This window comes from Moschus berezovskii, chromosome 21, assembly GCF_049115385.1.
Source record: "Moschus berezovskii isolate FMDL1 chromosome 21, NW_MosBer_1.0, whole genome shotgun sequence".
In the NCBI taxonomy this organism is placed as follows: domain Eukaryota; kingdom Metazoa; phylum Chordata; class Mammalia; order Artiodactyla; family Moschidae; genus Moschus; species Moschus berezovskii.
In genome coordinates this window covers 815,429-829,076 of record NC_142480.1, presented here as the reverse complement: position 1 = coordinate 829,076, position 13,648 = coordinate 815,429, and the positions used below count along the sequence as shown (strand labels likewise).

The 13,648-nt window shown below is 62.2% G+C and overlaps 1 protein-coding gene across 1 annotated transcript; it reads right to left on the bottom strand.

Moving 5' to 3' along the window:
- Positions 1–206: 206 nt before the first annotated feature.
- Positions 207–7,180, bottom strand: NUDT14 (nudix hydrolase 14). Its single transcript, XM_055417654.1, is given in 5 exon segments — positions 207–447; positions 3,054–3,291; positions 3,467–3,531; positions 4,023–4,066; positions 7,100–7,180. Coding segments are annotated over 5 exon segments (669 nt in total).
- Between the last annotated feature and the right edge of the window lie 6,468 nt (positions 7,181–13,648).

Sequence of the window (13,648 nt, the reverse complement as noted above, 5' to 3'; positions counted from 1 at the left end):
ACTGCCCAGGCCTGGCCTAGCCCTCTGCCAGTGGCCAGCTCCCAACCGCCCCCCGCACAGCCTGCAGCCGATGCCTCTGCTCGGGGAGCTGAGGGGCTTTCATGGAGACCTCGCCCTGCCCTGCCCCCCAGCCCAGCCCGGTCACAGCTCAGAGTCGGTGGACAGAGACGAGGGCGATGCCAGCCTTTATTGGGTCTGCGGGGCTCTCACTGGGCACCCAGCCCAGGGGCCACACAGCTGAAGAACCACCAGATGCCAAAGATCACGCCGAGGGTCTTGGGAACATCTGGGTCGTCCGCAAAGGCCCGGGCGCCATCCAGGGGTAGGTGCACCACCTCAATGAGCTCTCCCTCCTCAGCCAGGCCCCCACCCGGGCCGCCCTGCTGGGCGTCCGTCACCTCCGTGTAGAACACGTTCTGGCTGGAGCCCGGCAGTCCCACGCCAGACCTGCAGGTTGAGACAGCATGTGCTGAGGGGTCCACTCCGGCCCCGCTGGCCACCCCTGCCCCTTCCACAGTCCTCTCCCATCCACCCCTTCCAGCCCCTGGCATTCAGGGTTCCAGGAGGCGCCCGGGCCCCCAGATCCCCATGCAGTACTCCCTCGAGTGTGGGGGAGACCTGGGGACACGCTGGATGTGAGGAAGCTGTGACTAAGGTTGTGACTTGCAGCTGGTTGCATTAGGTCAGGTGATGAAGGGGGGATTCTGCAGACGCAACTAAGGGGCCCAACCAGGGGGATTTAAGTTCATAAAGAGGGGGATGATCCTGGGCGGTTGTGACCTAATCAGGAGAGTTTAGGGATCAGTGATGGGAAAACTCAGAGAGACACCTGAAGACAAAGCAAGCTGCCTCGCTGCTGCGGGAGGGCCATGGACCAGGGTGTGTGGGGGCCTCTGAGAGGCCGAGAGCCAGCCAGGAGACAGAACCCACAGGAACGGCCACGAGGAGCTGCAAGAGGACGCAGAGCCCCGGACCAGACTGCAGAGTCCAGCTGATGCCTGGCCTCAGCTCGTCAAGTCCCCGAGTGGTGGGCCAGGTCCCCGGCAGGCAAACGGCTGACCCCAGGCAACCACGCGGTAAGGATGTGAGTGCTTGACAGGTGGCCCCCGCCCTCCCACGGGCCCTGCCGCTCTGCCCAGGCTGGACCAAGCCGGTCCTCTCCCCACCCGGAAGAGCCGGTCCACGCCCAGGGCTCCGGCCGTGAGCTTGCGTCTGTGAGCACTCGCAGGGTGGGGTGTCCACTCCAGGCTGGGGCTCACGGTGGGGGTGGGGGGGTGAGGTCCCCAGGACCAGAGCTGATAGGCTGGGGGGGTCGTCAAGGACTCCCCTTCCTTCCTGGGTGGCGGCCAGGAGGGGGTTGCTGGCCCCAGGGAGGGGGATGGGCAAGGCAGAAGGCAGGGGCGCAGACCGGGCCAGCAGAGAACAGCAGTGGGTAGCCATGGTGACTGCCGGCCTTGAGGACTGGGTGACGGACAGGCTGGCCTGGACTCCAGAGGGAAAGGGCCCAGCACAGTGTGCAGGGGAGAGGGCAACCAGCGGGTGTCTGCGAAGTCCAGGGGATGAGGCGGACCCTGGGTCCCACTGAGGCTAGGCTGAGGCCAGCCAAGGCCTGCAGGGTGGAAGAGCTCCTGGGACACAGGGGCAAGGAGCAGAGGGGCTTCCGTCCCCTCCCCAGCTGTCCCACCCCTGCTGGGGCCACGCCCAGACTGACCTCACCCAGCTGCTTCCTCCGCCCTCCAGCCCCTTATCTCCCCCGGACCCTTCCTGAAGCCCATTTCCGCCGGCGGCCACAGCCTGGGCTTTGATGGAAGTCGCCGTCTGCGGGGTTTCCAGGCCCCGTTTCCGCCGGTGTGTGGAGACCGGCGCCAAGAAGAGTGTGCCCTGCCAGGCCAGCAAGGCCTCCCCCTGCGCATTCAATCACTCCCCCAGCCGCGAGACCTCAGGCAAGCGCCGGGCTGCTTCACCCGGGATGGGCAGGGATGCGGCCAGGGTCACAGACGGAAGCCGTGGGCCTGGCCACGGGGCTGTGTGAGCTCAGTTCTGGCTCGTCTGGCTGCCGTCCGGCTCCTGGGGTGAGGAGCTGCTCTGGCCTCCTCTCCCCCACCCAGGCCTGCCTCCCCACATCCCTAAAATGCAGTCTGAGTTGACCAGCTGCTGTCCAGAACCCTCCGTGGCTCCCCAGTAACGTCGGATCATGGCTCAGAGGCTGGGCTGCTCGTCCCCCGCTTTTCCATGAAGCGCCCCTGCCAGGCGTCCACGCAGACTCAGCCCTTCTGGGGACCCCCACCCTGCCCCCAGGGCATGTCCATGTGCCTTCCTCCTGGCCTGCCCGCTGGTTCAATCCCTACCTGAAGTCAGGGCCCCTAGATTCTCTCAGCCCCTAGACCGCCAGCCCAAAGGCTCAGAGACCAAGTGGCCACTGGCCAGGCGCACAGAGGATGCCTGCAGATAACTGAGGCATCACCCAGCACGTCTGACCCTGGGGTGCAGAAACCCCGCCTAGAGCGTGGAGGCGCCAGGCCCTGCTCCATCTCCTTCCCAAGACTGAAGGCCAGGGACTCCTGGCTGGGCCGAGGCCCCACCCCTTTGGAACAGGCAACCGGGGGCTGGGGCTCAGCTGGAGACCCTGCAGGCTGCACTGCGACCCCTCCCCGGGAGTGCAGAGCTCCAACCCTGGCCCAGGACTCAGCCCTGCCCTCACTCCTGAGCCACTGTCAGAGCCCTCTGTGACTTACCCCCACCCCCGGCCCCGGTCGCCTAATCCCACAGGAAGCAGGGGCATCTGTGAGCAGCAGCTGCCACTGGAGCCGGCCACACGGGGGGGCCACAGGGTGCCGCAGCAGGGGCTGGGGGCCACAGGGGTCCAGCGGGGCCACAGTGGGGCCGGGGCCTCGGGCACTGGTCAACCTTCCCCCAGCCCAGAGCTGCAGAACAAGGTGAACTCACTCTGCTTGCACAGCCCTGGGGACGAAGCGCTTGCCGCCCTCCGGTGGCCTGTCCCAGCCTGCCTCCAGGGCTGTCCGACCACCGGCCACGCTCCCAACCCCACTCACTTGTACGAGGTCACCTGGCGCAGGTCAGAGGGCGCCAGGCGGTAGCCGCACTACTCCCAGGCCTCTTTGCAGGCCACCTCCTCCAGCGAGAGCCTGGGCTGGTCCAGGAGGCCGGCGCACAGCTCGTAGGTGACCCCCGCTGAGCCAGGCAGAGCCACCTGCAGTGCCCGGGGGCCGTCCTGCTCCACAGCGGCCAGGGACCCTGGGAAGAGACGCTCCACCTCACCAGCGTACATGGCTGGTGGGGAAAGGCAACCACGTCACGGCCTTTGGCAGCCGGCTCCACAGGACCAGCTCCGGCCAGACCCCCTGGCAGGGCTTTCTCCCAGAGCCCCTTCCCAGGTCTGCATGCTGACACCAGGACCCCAAGGGACTGAACGTGAGCCCGCCAGCCTCCCCGCCCCCAACCTCACCTGGCGGGAACTGCTTCACCAACACCAGGCTCCTCCGGGAAGAGTTGAACACGAGGATGGTCACACTGGGGGCGGGGGTACCGAGCTCAGCACAGAAGCACGCCCTCACCTCGCCGCCCTCCTCCAGAGCACTGGAGGGTTGGGTCCCTTGCTCAGATGGGCAGACTGAGGCCCAGGCCAGGTCAGAGCTCGCCAGGGTCACACCGCCAGATGAGGACGTGGGCCTCCTGTGTGTGCAGGTGGCAGGAGTGGGAAGGACACACTGGGCAGCTGGACAGGCTGCGGGTGGCAGCAGCTGAGGGTGCGGGAATGAAGGGACACATGGACCCTGCTGGCCAGTTATTGCAGCCACACTCCCAAAGCCCTGCTGCCCCCGGCCCACGCTCCCAGCGCTCCAGGGCGAGGGCGCCTAGGCGGCCCGCCCGGGGCCCCTCGGTGAAAGGCAGGGAGAGCGGGGGCGCTCAGAAATACACAGGGGGCTGCGGCTCCATGCCCCTGGGTCCCATGTCCCTGCCAGCCTGGGGCTTCCCTGGTGCCAGCCAGTCAAGGCCCTCACCTATCGTGAGTCTTCACGAAGTCCCACGACTTCTGGGTGCCATTCTGGAAGAGACCGGGCAGCAGTCAGGGAGTGCTCCAGGGAGCAAGGAGGCCCCGGGGACCCACTGAAGAGGCTCCTCCCAGGGAGACCAGCAGTGGCCTAGGCCCCCCAGGAGCCAGGAGGTGCAGCGGGTGGGCATGGGGGTCCAGGGCAGCCGGGTGCTCCCCAGGAGTGACGAGAAAACTGGAGTAAGCAGTGGGGAGCTGCGGAGACGCTCGCTGTCACCCAGGCCGGGAAGGTCCACGGGGTGTGGCGGGCCCTGGACGGGGGAGTCCCGAGTGAGTAGAGCAGAGATCAAGTCTTCACGGCTGAAGCTCCCTTGGGCGCCTGGACAAAGGGCCACGGGAGGGCTGGGGGGCCACAGGAGCAGTTGGGGGATGTGCCGGCGTCCGGCAGGAGCTCGCCCTGTGGATGGGATGACTCGGGGACTGGACTGGACGAGGGACCACCCTCTCCCCAGCCTGGTTTCAGCCCTGGGCTGCCTTTCCCACGGCCTGTGGTCCTGCTGCCCTGTCCCTCCCTTCCGCCGCCCTGCTCCCCTGTCCTGGGCGCCCTGCCCCGTTGGCTCACAGGGCTCCAGGCGGCACCCGGTGAACAGAAGGCAGTGCAGAGCCGGGGCCCGGGCCGCCAGGGGCAGCCAGAACTGACGCCAACGCAGTCCCAGCCGGCAGGAGGCATGAGGGGCTAGGACCTTGCCAGCTGGGCCGTTCCCCCTGTCCCTCAGCCCTCCTCAAAGAGGTCTCTGAGGATGGGGCCGGCCCTGGAGCCCGACAGCCCAGCCCTATGGATACCCGTCACCAGCTTGCTTAGCCCACTGCCCTTCAGCCACTGGTCCAGCCTTTGCCCCCTGTCCAAACCACGAAGTGGACATGAGCCTGAGCACCAGAGACAGAAAGTACAGCCAGGGCTGCAAAAGACAGAAGACACTGAGGAGCAGCCTTTGTGAGGACTTCCTGGAGGAGGTGGCACTGCACCAGGACGAAGGACTTCCTGGAGGAGGTGGCACTGCACCAGGACGAAGGACTTCCTGGAGGAGGTGACACTGCACCAGCACGCACAGAGAAAAAAGGGCCTTCCCTGCAGGGGGACCTGACAGGCAGAGGCCCACACGCTGGTCTGAGGGGAGATGGGGAAACTGGGCTGAGCTTGGCCTGGAGGCAGGAGCGTCCTGACGGGGCAGCAGCTTTGGTTTCTGGGGGGAAGGAGAGTTGACGTCCCGTGCTGTGCTGGCCGGGCTGCCCGGGAGGCCGTTGTGAGGCACCACCCTCAAGGGGCAGGCCTGGGCCTGCCTGCAGCCTGGCCACCCCAGGGCCGGCCACCTACCAGGAGGGGTTCCAGGGAAGGCCTGTCCCCAAGTCTGCCAAGTGCAGGGCTGTTCCCTGCCTCCCTCAGGGTAAGTGTCACCCTGCGTTGGTTTCAGGTACTCTCTTGGATTAAGAGCAGAACATCGGTCAAACCTGAGATCCAGGCAGGGTGGAGGGGAGGGTTTAGAGAGGTTCACGGAGGCCCGGGCAGCCCCTCATGCAGGACCCCCACCCAGGTAGTCTGGACCCAGGCTGGGCTCATCTTCATGGCACTGGGAGGGAGGAACAAGACTGGAGTGTAAACACAGCCCCCTCCCCCTCAGAACCACAGGGGTGCCCTGCCTCTGGATGATCAATCTATCCTTCCATCAGATCTCCCCTGGCATAGCGGCTACTGAGCAGTTGCAGAAGCCCCTTGATGACATTCACCGCCCAGCCCAGTATCCCATGGCCCCCTGCCTGTGCCCACTGCAGCCCACCACCCACATGGGCTCAGCTTTGGCTACCAGCACCCATCCACCTTTCACAGGAAGTGGGGGAGGGTGACACAGCCAGATGTCACAGCGGTCAGGTGCCTGGACCACCCTGTGCCCACCTGCTGCCCCCAGAGCCCTGGCCCCTGGGAGCTGTGTGGCCACAATCAGGCATCCTGGTGCCAGGCCAGCACCAGGGACAGGGCGGCAGCCTCCATGTCCCTGGACTCTGCCCTCACCCCACCCCAGCTTGTGCCCCAGGCCGGTGCTGCCAGCCTGGGTCCAGCCTCAGGACAGGACTCCCTGTCCCCTAGGGCCAATGGGACAACAGCAACGGGCGGGGCGTGCTGCAGCCTGTCTCAGGCTGGGGGTCAAGAGGGCGTCATAGTTTGGAGAGAGGAATGGGCCTGGACAGGATGCTGCAGGCCAAGGGCAGTCAGGCAGAGAGGGGGCACCAAAGACCCACCTGTCCTGACAGGGGCACCGATGGGCCGCACAGACCACGCTATGGCGTGCAGTCCTCACCTGGATGGCACGGTGGACTCCAGGGGAGCTGCGAGCAAAGGGTGGGGACCAAAACTGGACAAACATGTGCTTCCTGTGAACCTACTCCATGCACGGCGCCAAGGGCGGCAGCCGTGGTACCACACTGCCTCCCGGGGAACGGGGAACGGCAGGAGGAGGTGATGCCCTGGGGGGGAGCCTGCAAGGACTGCAGGTGGAGACACGGAGGCGGCGTCCTGGGGAGGAAGCCCACCTGGAGAGGCTCTCCAGTGCTCACCCCCGTCCTCACTCCATTCGCCTTCTTCTGCCCAGAATGGAGAACAGCACCTCCAGGAAGCTTGCCGCAATATGTCCCACCGCAAAAAGGGCCGGGGCTCAGCAAAGCCTCTTTGGAGGAATGAGTGGTGCGTCGAGGTGTCCCTGCCCAGACCCTCCCCGACCCCGACACTCAACTGGGGTGTGAACCTGGACTCCACAAAGCGCTCCGCGGGGAGGCGAGGCCTGCGGGGCGGGACCACGAGACTCGGGGCGGGGCTCCTGCGCCCGGAGGCGGGAGCCGGGCTCCGGGCGGGGGCGGGGCCTTGGACGGGGGGCGGGGCTCCGGGCTCGAGAGCGGGAGGGGCTCCGGGCCGCAGGCTTCGGGCGGGGGCGGGGCCGCAGGCTGGGGGCGGGGCTCCGGGCGGGGCGGGGCCGCAGGCTGGGGGCGGGGCCCCGGGGCGTCGTCGGGCCGCGGGGGGACGGAAGGCGCGCGCACCTGGCGGTGGTGCAGCGTGAGCGGCAGCGGGTACGGCGAGGCTGCGCAGCGACCCACGGCCGCCCCCTCGATGCGCCCCATGGCGGCGCGCGGGCGCGTCCCCGGCTCTGCGCAAGCCCAGTGCGAGCGGGGCGGGCCCGCTGGCCCCTGCCCGGGTCGCTGCCGGTGGGACGGCGGACGCGGGCCGCTCCCGGAGCCTGGAGGCTGGGAGGCGGCAAGAGGCGCGCCCGCCGCAAGGCGCAGTCGGCCGAGCGTGCGGCCGGCGGGGCGGGCGCGGCTGCCCGCTGCCCGGGGGACTTGGGCATCTGGATCGCGAGAGAGCGACGCAGCGCAGCTTGCGGGACGGGCCCCGAGCCTAGCAGGTGTCTGCCCCCTGGGGTTGCCCAAACCCGGGGGCGGGGAGAGAAGCCGGCGCCGCCGCCGCGCCCCCCAGAGAGCAGCGTTGGGGCCCGCGCGAAGGGTCATCCTGTGGGCGGTGGTGGCAAGAATGTAGACACCCCGAGGCCCCTGGTGGAGGGAGAGAAGGCTCTGGAAAGAGGGCAGGGCGAGAGGAGCCTGAACCTGCCCCTCAGGGAGGAGCTGCCACTCATGTCTGGGGCTGCTACCCCCCCCCGCCCCTCCGCTGTGAGGGCCCCTCCTTCCTTGGCTGTGGACCGCCAAGACCCGCTTCAAATGCCCCAGTAAGTGTTAGCCGTTCAGTCGTGTCCGACTCTTTGCGACCCCATGGACTGCAGCACGCCAGGTCTCCCTGTCCATCGCCAACTCCAGGAGTTCACTCAAACTCATGTCCATCGAGTCGGTGATGCCATCCAGCCATCTTATCCTCTGTCATCCCCTTCTCCCGCCTTCAGTCCTTCGCAGCTTCAGGGTCTTTTCAAATGAGTCAGTTCTTTGCATCAGGTGGCCAAAGTATTGAAGTTTCAGCTTCAGCATACGTCCTTCCAATGAATATTCAGGACTGATTTCCTTTAGGATGGTCTGGTTGGATCTCCTTGCAGTCCAAGGGACTCTCAGAGTCTTCTCCAACACCACAGTTCAAAAGCATCAATTCTTCGGCGATCAGCTTTCTTCACAGTCCAACTCTCACATCCATACATGACCACGGGAAAAACCATAGCCTTGACTAGACGGACCTTGGTTGGCAAGGTAATGTCGCTGCTTTTTAATATGCTGTCTAGGTTGGTGATAACTTTTCTTCCAGGAGTAAGCATCTTTTAATTTCATGGCTGCAACCACCATCTGCAGTGATTTTGGAGCCCCCCAAAATAAAGCAGCCACTGTTTCCCCATCTATTTGCCATGAAGTGATGGGACCAGATCTTAGTTTTCTGAATGTTGAGCTTTAAACCAACTTTTTCACTCTTCTCTTTCACTTTCATCAAGAAGCTTTTTAGTTCCTCCTCACTTTCTGCCGTAAGGGTGGTGTCATCTGCATTTCTGAGGTTATTGATATTTTTCCTGGCAATCTTGAGTCCAGCTTGTGCTTCTTCCAGCCCAGCGTTTCTCATGATGTACTCTGCATACAAGTTAAATAAGCAGGGTGACAATATACAGCCACGACGTACTCCTTTTCCTATATGGAACCAGTCTGTTGTTCCATGTCCAGTTCTAACTGTTGCTTCCTGACCTGCATACAGGTTTCTCAAGAGGCAGGTAAGGTGGTCTGGTATTCCCATCTCTCAGAATTTTCCACAGTTTACTGTGATCCACACAGTCAAAGGCTTTGGCATAATCAATAAAGCAGAAATAGATGTTTTTCTGGAACTCTCTTGCTTTTTCGATGATCCAATGGATGTTGGCAATTTGATCTCTGGTTCCTCTTTCTTTTCTAAATCCAGCTTGAACATCTGGAAGTTCACGGCCCACGTACTGTTGAAGCCTGGCTTGGAGGATTTTGAGCATGACTTTTGAGTGTGTGAGATGCGTGCAATTGTGTGGTAGTTTGAGCATTCTTTGGGATTGCCTTTCTATGGGATTGGAATGTAAGCTGACCTTTACCACTCCTGTGGCCACTGCTGAGTTTTCAAAATTTGCTGGAGTATTGAGTGCAGCACTTTCACAGCATCATCTTTTAGGATTTGAAATAGCTCAACTGGAATTCCATCACCTCCACTAGCTTTGTTCGTAGTGATGCTTCCTCAGGCCCACTTGACTTCACATTCCAGGATGTCTGGCTCTAGGTTGGTGATCACACCATCATGATTATCTGGGTGGTGAAGATCTTTTTTGTACAGTTCTTCTGTGTATTCTTGCCACCTCTTCTTAATATTTTCTGCTTCTGTTAGGTCCCTACCATTTCTGCCCTTTATTGAGCCCTTCTTTGCATGAAATGTTCCCTTGTTATCTCTAATTTTCTTGAAGAGATCTCTAGTCTTTTCCATTCTATTGTTTTCCTCTGTTTCTTTGCATTGATCGCTGAGGAAGGCTTTCTGATCTCTCCTTGCTATTCTTTGGAACTCTGCATTCAAATGGGTATATCTTTCCTTTTCTCCTTCGTTTTTTGCTTCTCTTCTATTCACAGCTATTTGTAAGGCCTCCTCAGACAACCATTTTGCTGTTTTGCATTTCTTTTTCTTGGGGATGGTCTTGATCCCTGCCTCCTGTACAAAGTCACAAACCTCCATCCATAGTTCTTCAGGCACTCTGTCAGATCTAATCCCTTGAATCTATTTGTCATTTCTGCTGTATAATCGTAAGGGATTTGATTTAGGTCATACCTGAATGGTCTAGTGGTATTCCCTACTTTCTTCAATTTAAGTCTGAATTTGGCAATAAGGAGTTCATGATCTGAGCCACAGTCAGCTCCTGGTCTTGTTTTTGCTGACTGTATAGAGTTTCTCCATCTTTGGCTGCAAAGAATATAATCAATCTGATTTCGGTGTTGACCATCTGGCGATGTCCATGTGTAGAGTCTTCTCTTGTGTTGTTGGAAGAGGGTTTTTGCTATGACCAGTGCATTCTCTTGGCAAAACTCTATTAGCCTTTGCCCTGATTCACTCTGTACTCCAAGGCCAAATTTGCCTGTTACCCCAGGTGTTTCCTGATGGACTGTTACTCAGTCATAAAAAAGAACAAAAGATTGTCGATTGCAGCAAGGTAGACCTAGCGATCATTATACTGAGTGCAGTAAGCCAGACAGAGAAGGTCAGATACTCTATGACATCACTTATATGTGGGCTCTGAAATATGGTGCAAGTATACTTATCCACCAATGTAGAAGCCAGACTTATGGTTATCAGGAGAGGAAGCAGGGAGGGATAAGCTGGGAGACTGGGACTGACAGATACACACTGTTACATATAAAAGAGATAACTGGTAAGAACCTAAGATATAGCACACAGAAGTCTACTCAATACTCTGCCATGGCCTATTCAAGAAAAGAATCTAAAACAGAGTGGATATATGTATACATAGAACGGAGCCACTTTTCTCTACACCTGAGATTAACACAACATTGTAAATCGGCTATACTCCAATAAAAATTTTAAAAAAAGGAATGAAATTCTGACACGTGCTATCACACGGAACAGCCTTGAAGATGTTCTGATGAGTGAAAAGGCAAACAGAAGGTCCCGTGTGATATGAAATAAACGTACTGGGGTTGCTGAGGCTGGGGGAGGGGAGAACAGGGACAGTGTCCTTTCTGGGTGACAGAATGTTCTGGAACTTGGGAGACAACATTGAGAATGTGCTAATTGCCAGTGAAGTGCAAAGGTGAGATGGTTAATGTGATGTGATTTTCAGTTCCGTTTTCTTAAGGAAAAGTACATCAGGGACTTCCCTGGTGGTCTCGTGGTTAAGGATTCGCCTTCCAGTTCAGCGGATGTGGGGTCGATCCCCGGTCAGGGAACAAGACCCCGCGTGCACAACTAGAGAGCCCGCACAGAAAAACACGTCCGTGAGACTGGTCAGGAGCTTTCCACGCTGGCTGCAGCACCCCGGGGCCCATGGGGGTGGGTCCGGACCAGGTCCCTGCAGGCTGCTGTGGCCCAGGGGGCAGAAGAGGGGTCTGGAGCGAGACTGGAGACCTGCTTCTGGGGGCCTACTGTGCGCAGGCAGCTGGGAACTGGGGCTTGGTGCACTGGGACGCGAACACCGAGGGCAGCAACGGGCTGGACTGGGGGCCCTGGTGACGAGGCACTGTCCGCAGGGACCTGGAGGCGCAGGAGGAGGGGCTGTCGTGGCTCCCAGGGGAGCCTGCTGGGCCAGGCTGGGGATCCTGGGAGGGGTCCAGGCAGGGGCGTCAGGGGTTGCCATAGCCACCTGTGGGGAGGGCGGGAGACCAGTGCGAGGGGCCTCGGCCGCTGTCCAGAGCAGAGGCCATGCAGGCAAGTGGCCTGGTCCCCGTGGGAGTGGGTGCGGGAGGAGGAGGGAGTGGAGAACAGCGGGTGAAGGCCAGGGGACGCGGGTCACGCCCCGGGGAGCCTGCCGGAAAGCCCCCTGGGGGCCTAAGAGACCCGGTCAAGCTGTTCTCAGAGTGGCCGTGGAGACCCCCCACACACACACACACACGCTGTGGTGAGCATGAGCCTTAGTGGCCTAGACGGCAGGGACTAGTTATGCTGAGCCTTGAAGGCAGGCCTCCCTGCACTGAGGCAAGGGGAGGGCAGGCTGCCTCCTGGGCTCCAGGGGTAAATGGACACTGGCCTATCCTGGCTTCTAGAAGCTGCCGCACTTTTGGCTCCTGGCCTTTGCCTTCTCCCTCTTCACAGCCAGCGGCGCAGCAACCCTGTTCCCATCTGGACTCCAATCCCCCAGCTTCCCCTCGAGACGACCCCGGGCCGTTCGAGAAAACGCCAGCCGCTCTGTAGCCCAGGACACCCCCCAGGGTCTTTCACTTAACCATGTCTTTGCCTTGTGAGGTTCCACATGGGCGGGTTCTGGGAATACCGTGTGGACATGGGAGCCAGGTCAGGATCCCAGGTGGGATTCAGCCTGCTGGGCCCCTGGCAGGACTCGGGGGGCTCCTGCTGGCCCCTGCCTCGTCTTTCTCTCTAAGAGGCGGGGTCAGGGTTGTCTGCCACAACAGGGGTGGGAGGAGAGGGTGGCTGCACACGGTCCCATGGGACTGGGGGCCCGGAGTCCCTGTGGCCTGGTGAGGGGTTTCCTGGTGGCCCCAGTCTGGGGGATGCCCTGGGCAGCGCCTAGCAGTCAGGGAAGTGGATGGGTGGACGTCGGCTTCCTCCAGCGCTCAGCCTTTTCCCAGAGCAGGTGACGGGCAGCCCGGGGGTCCAGAGGTCAGGCTGCTGGTTGGGGGGTTCCTGATGAGGGGTGTTCCTCCCGGGGGTGCCGTGGGGGCTGGTGGGCCGTGCGAAGCCCGAGACTTGGGGTGCGGTTTCAAAGCAGGTGAGGAGCTCAGGCCTGGACACGGGTGGAGCCAGACGGGTCGTGGAGGGCCAAGGTCGGGGGCGCGGGGCTCCAGGGATGCCCGCCTCCATCTTGTTCTCCTCCTCGGCAGCGCGCCCCCACCTGCCAGTGTCTCCCCATCGGAGGACCGGTGGGCTCCCCTGCGACCTCTGCACTCTCGCCCTGACCCCACTCCTACTCAGGCTTGGAGCCCCTACCCTCCCTCTGGTCTCATCCCTCCTGCCCTGCCTGGCTGGGTGCCCAGGTTCCACCGTGGACTCGTGGAGCTGGGGGAGATATGCTCAGGCCCTGGCAGGGCCTCACCCCCTACCCGCCCTGAGCCCCCAGTCCCTCTCCATGCTGTCCAGCCCCTGCCCCGCCCGCCCCCCACCGGTGCAGGTCGAACCTGGGTCCTGCGTCTCCTGCTGTAGCGGCCCCCCACCTGCACCTCCAGGTGCCCAGCCCCCCGAGCCTCCCAGGATGTCAGGGGGGTGCCTGCTACCCTCTGCCCTCTCCGGGGTCGCTCAGCACTCCTGTGGCTGACGGGCAGCTGTCGTCCTCAAGGACGGCTGAGCTGGGGGTGGGTGACACAGCGCCCTTTACCACTCGGGCTCCTCGCTCGCAGGGGGACGCTGTGGGCCTGGGGCGGGGGTGGGCTGCCTGGCCAGGCGGGGGTCCCTGAGGGCGGCCTGCCCCCTTCCCCTGGCACGACCTAGTTGGATTCCGGGCCCCCAACCCCTGCGGGATCTCCCAAGACAGAGTGGCCCGAGAGGGTAGAGTAGGACGGAGAGGAGGCAGCGGGACAGCACCTGGCCCATGGGCCAGAGTCCCCGGGCGGGTCTGGAGGGCCCCAGGGGTGTGGGGTGGGGCTGGGGCCTCGTGGGGGGTGGGGGGCGTGTGTGTGGGCCCCCGGATCTGACCTCACTCTGACCCCGCTCAGCATGGGCTCCTGGATGTGCACAGGCCTGGACGTGTGGGAGTAGCCCTGGGCCAGGGACGGGCGAGGCCCCGCGATCCCAACCCCCAGGCGCCCCGGGGTCTCGAAGGGAAACAGCGCAGCCAGGAGCCCCAGGAACGCGCGTGCCCAACTGCAGCCGGGCCCGCCCGGAAGGCACGAGCCCGGGAACAATGCCCTTCGTGTGACAGACTTTCCCTCCGTGGGAGAAAATAGAGCTTGATAGAATGGCGATTTCCTGCATTTGTG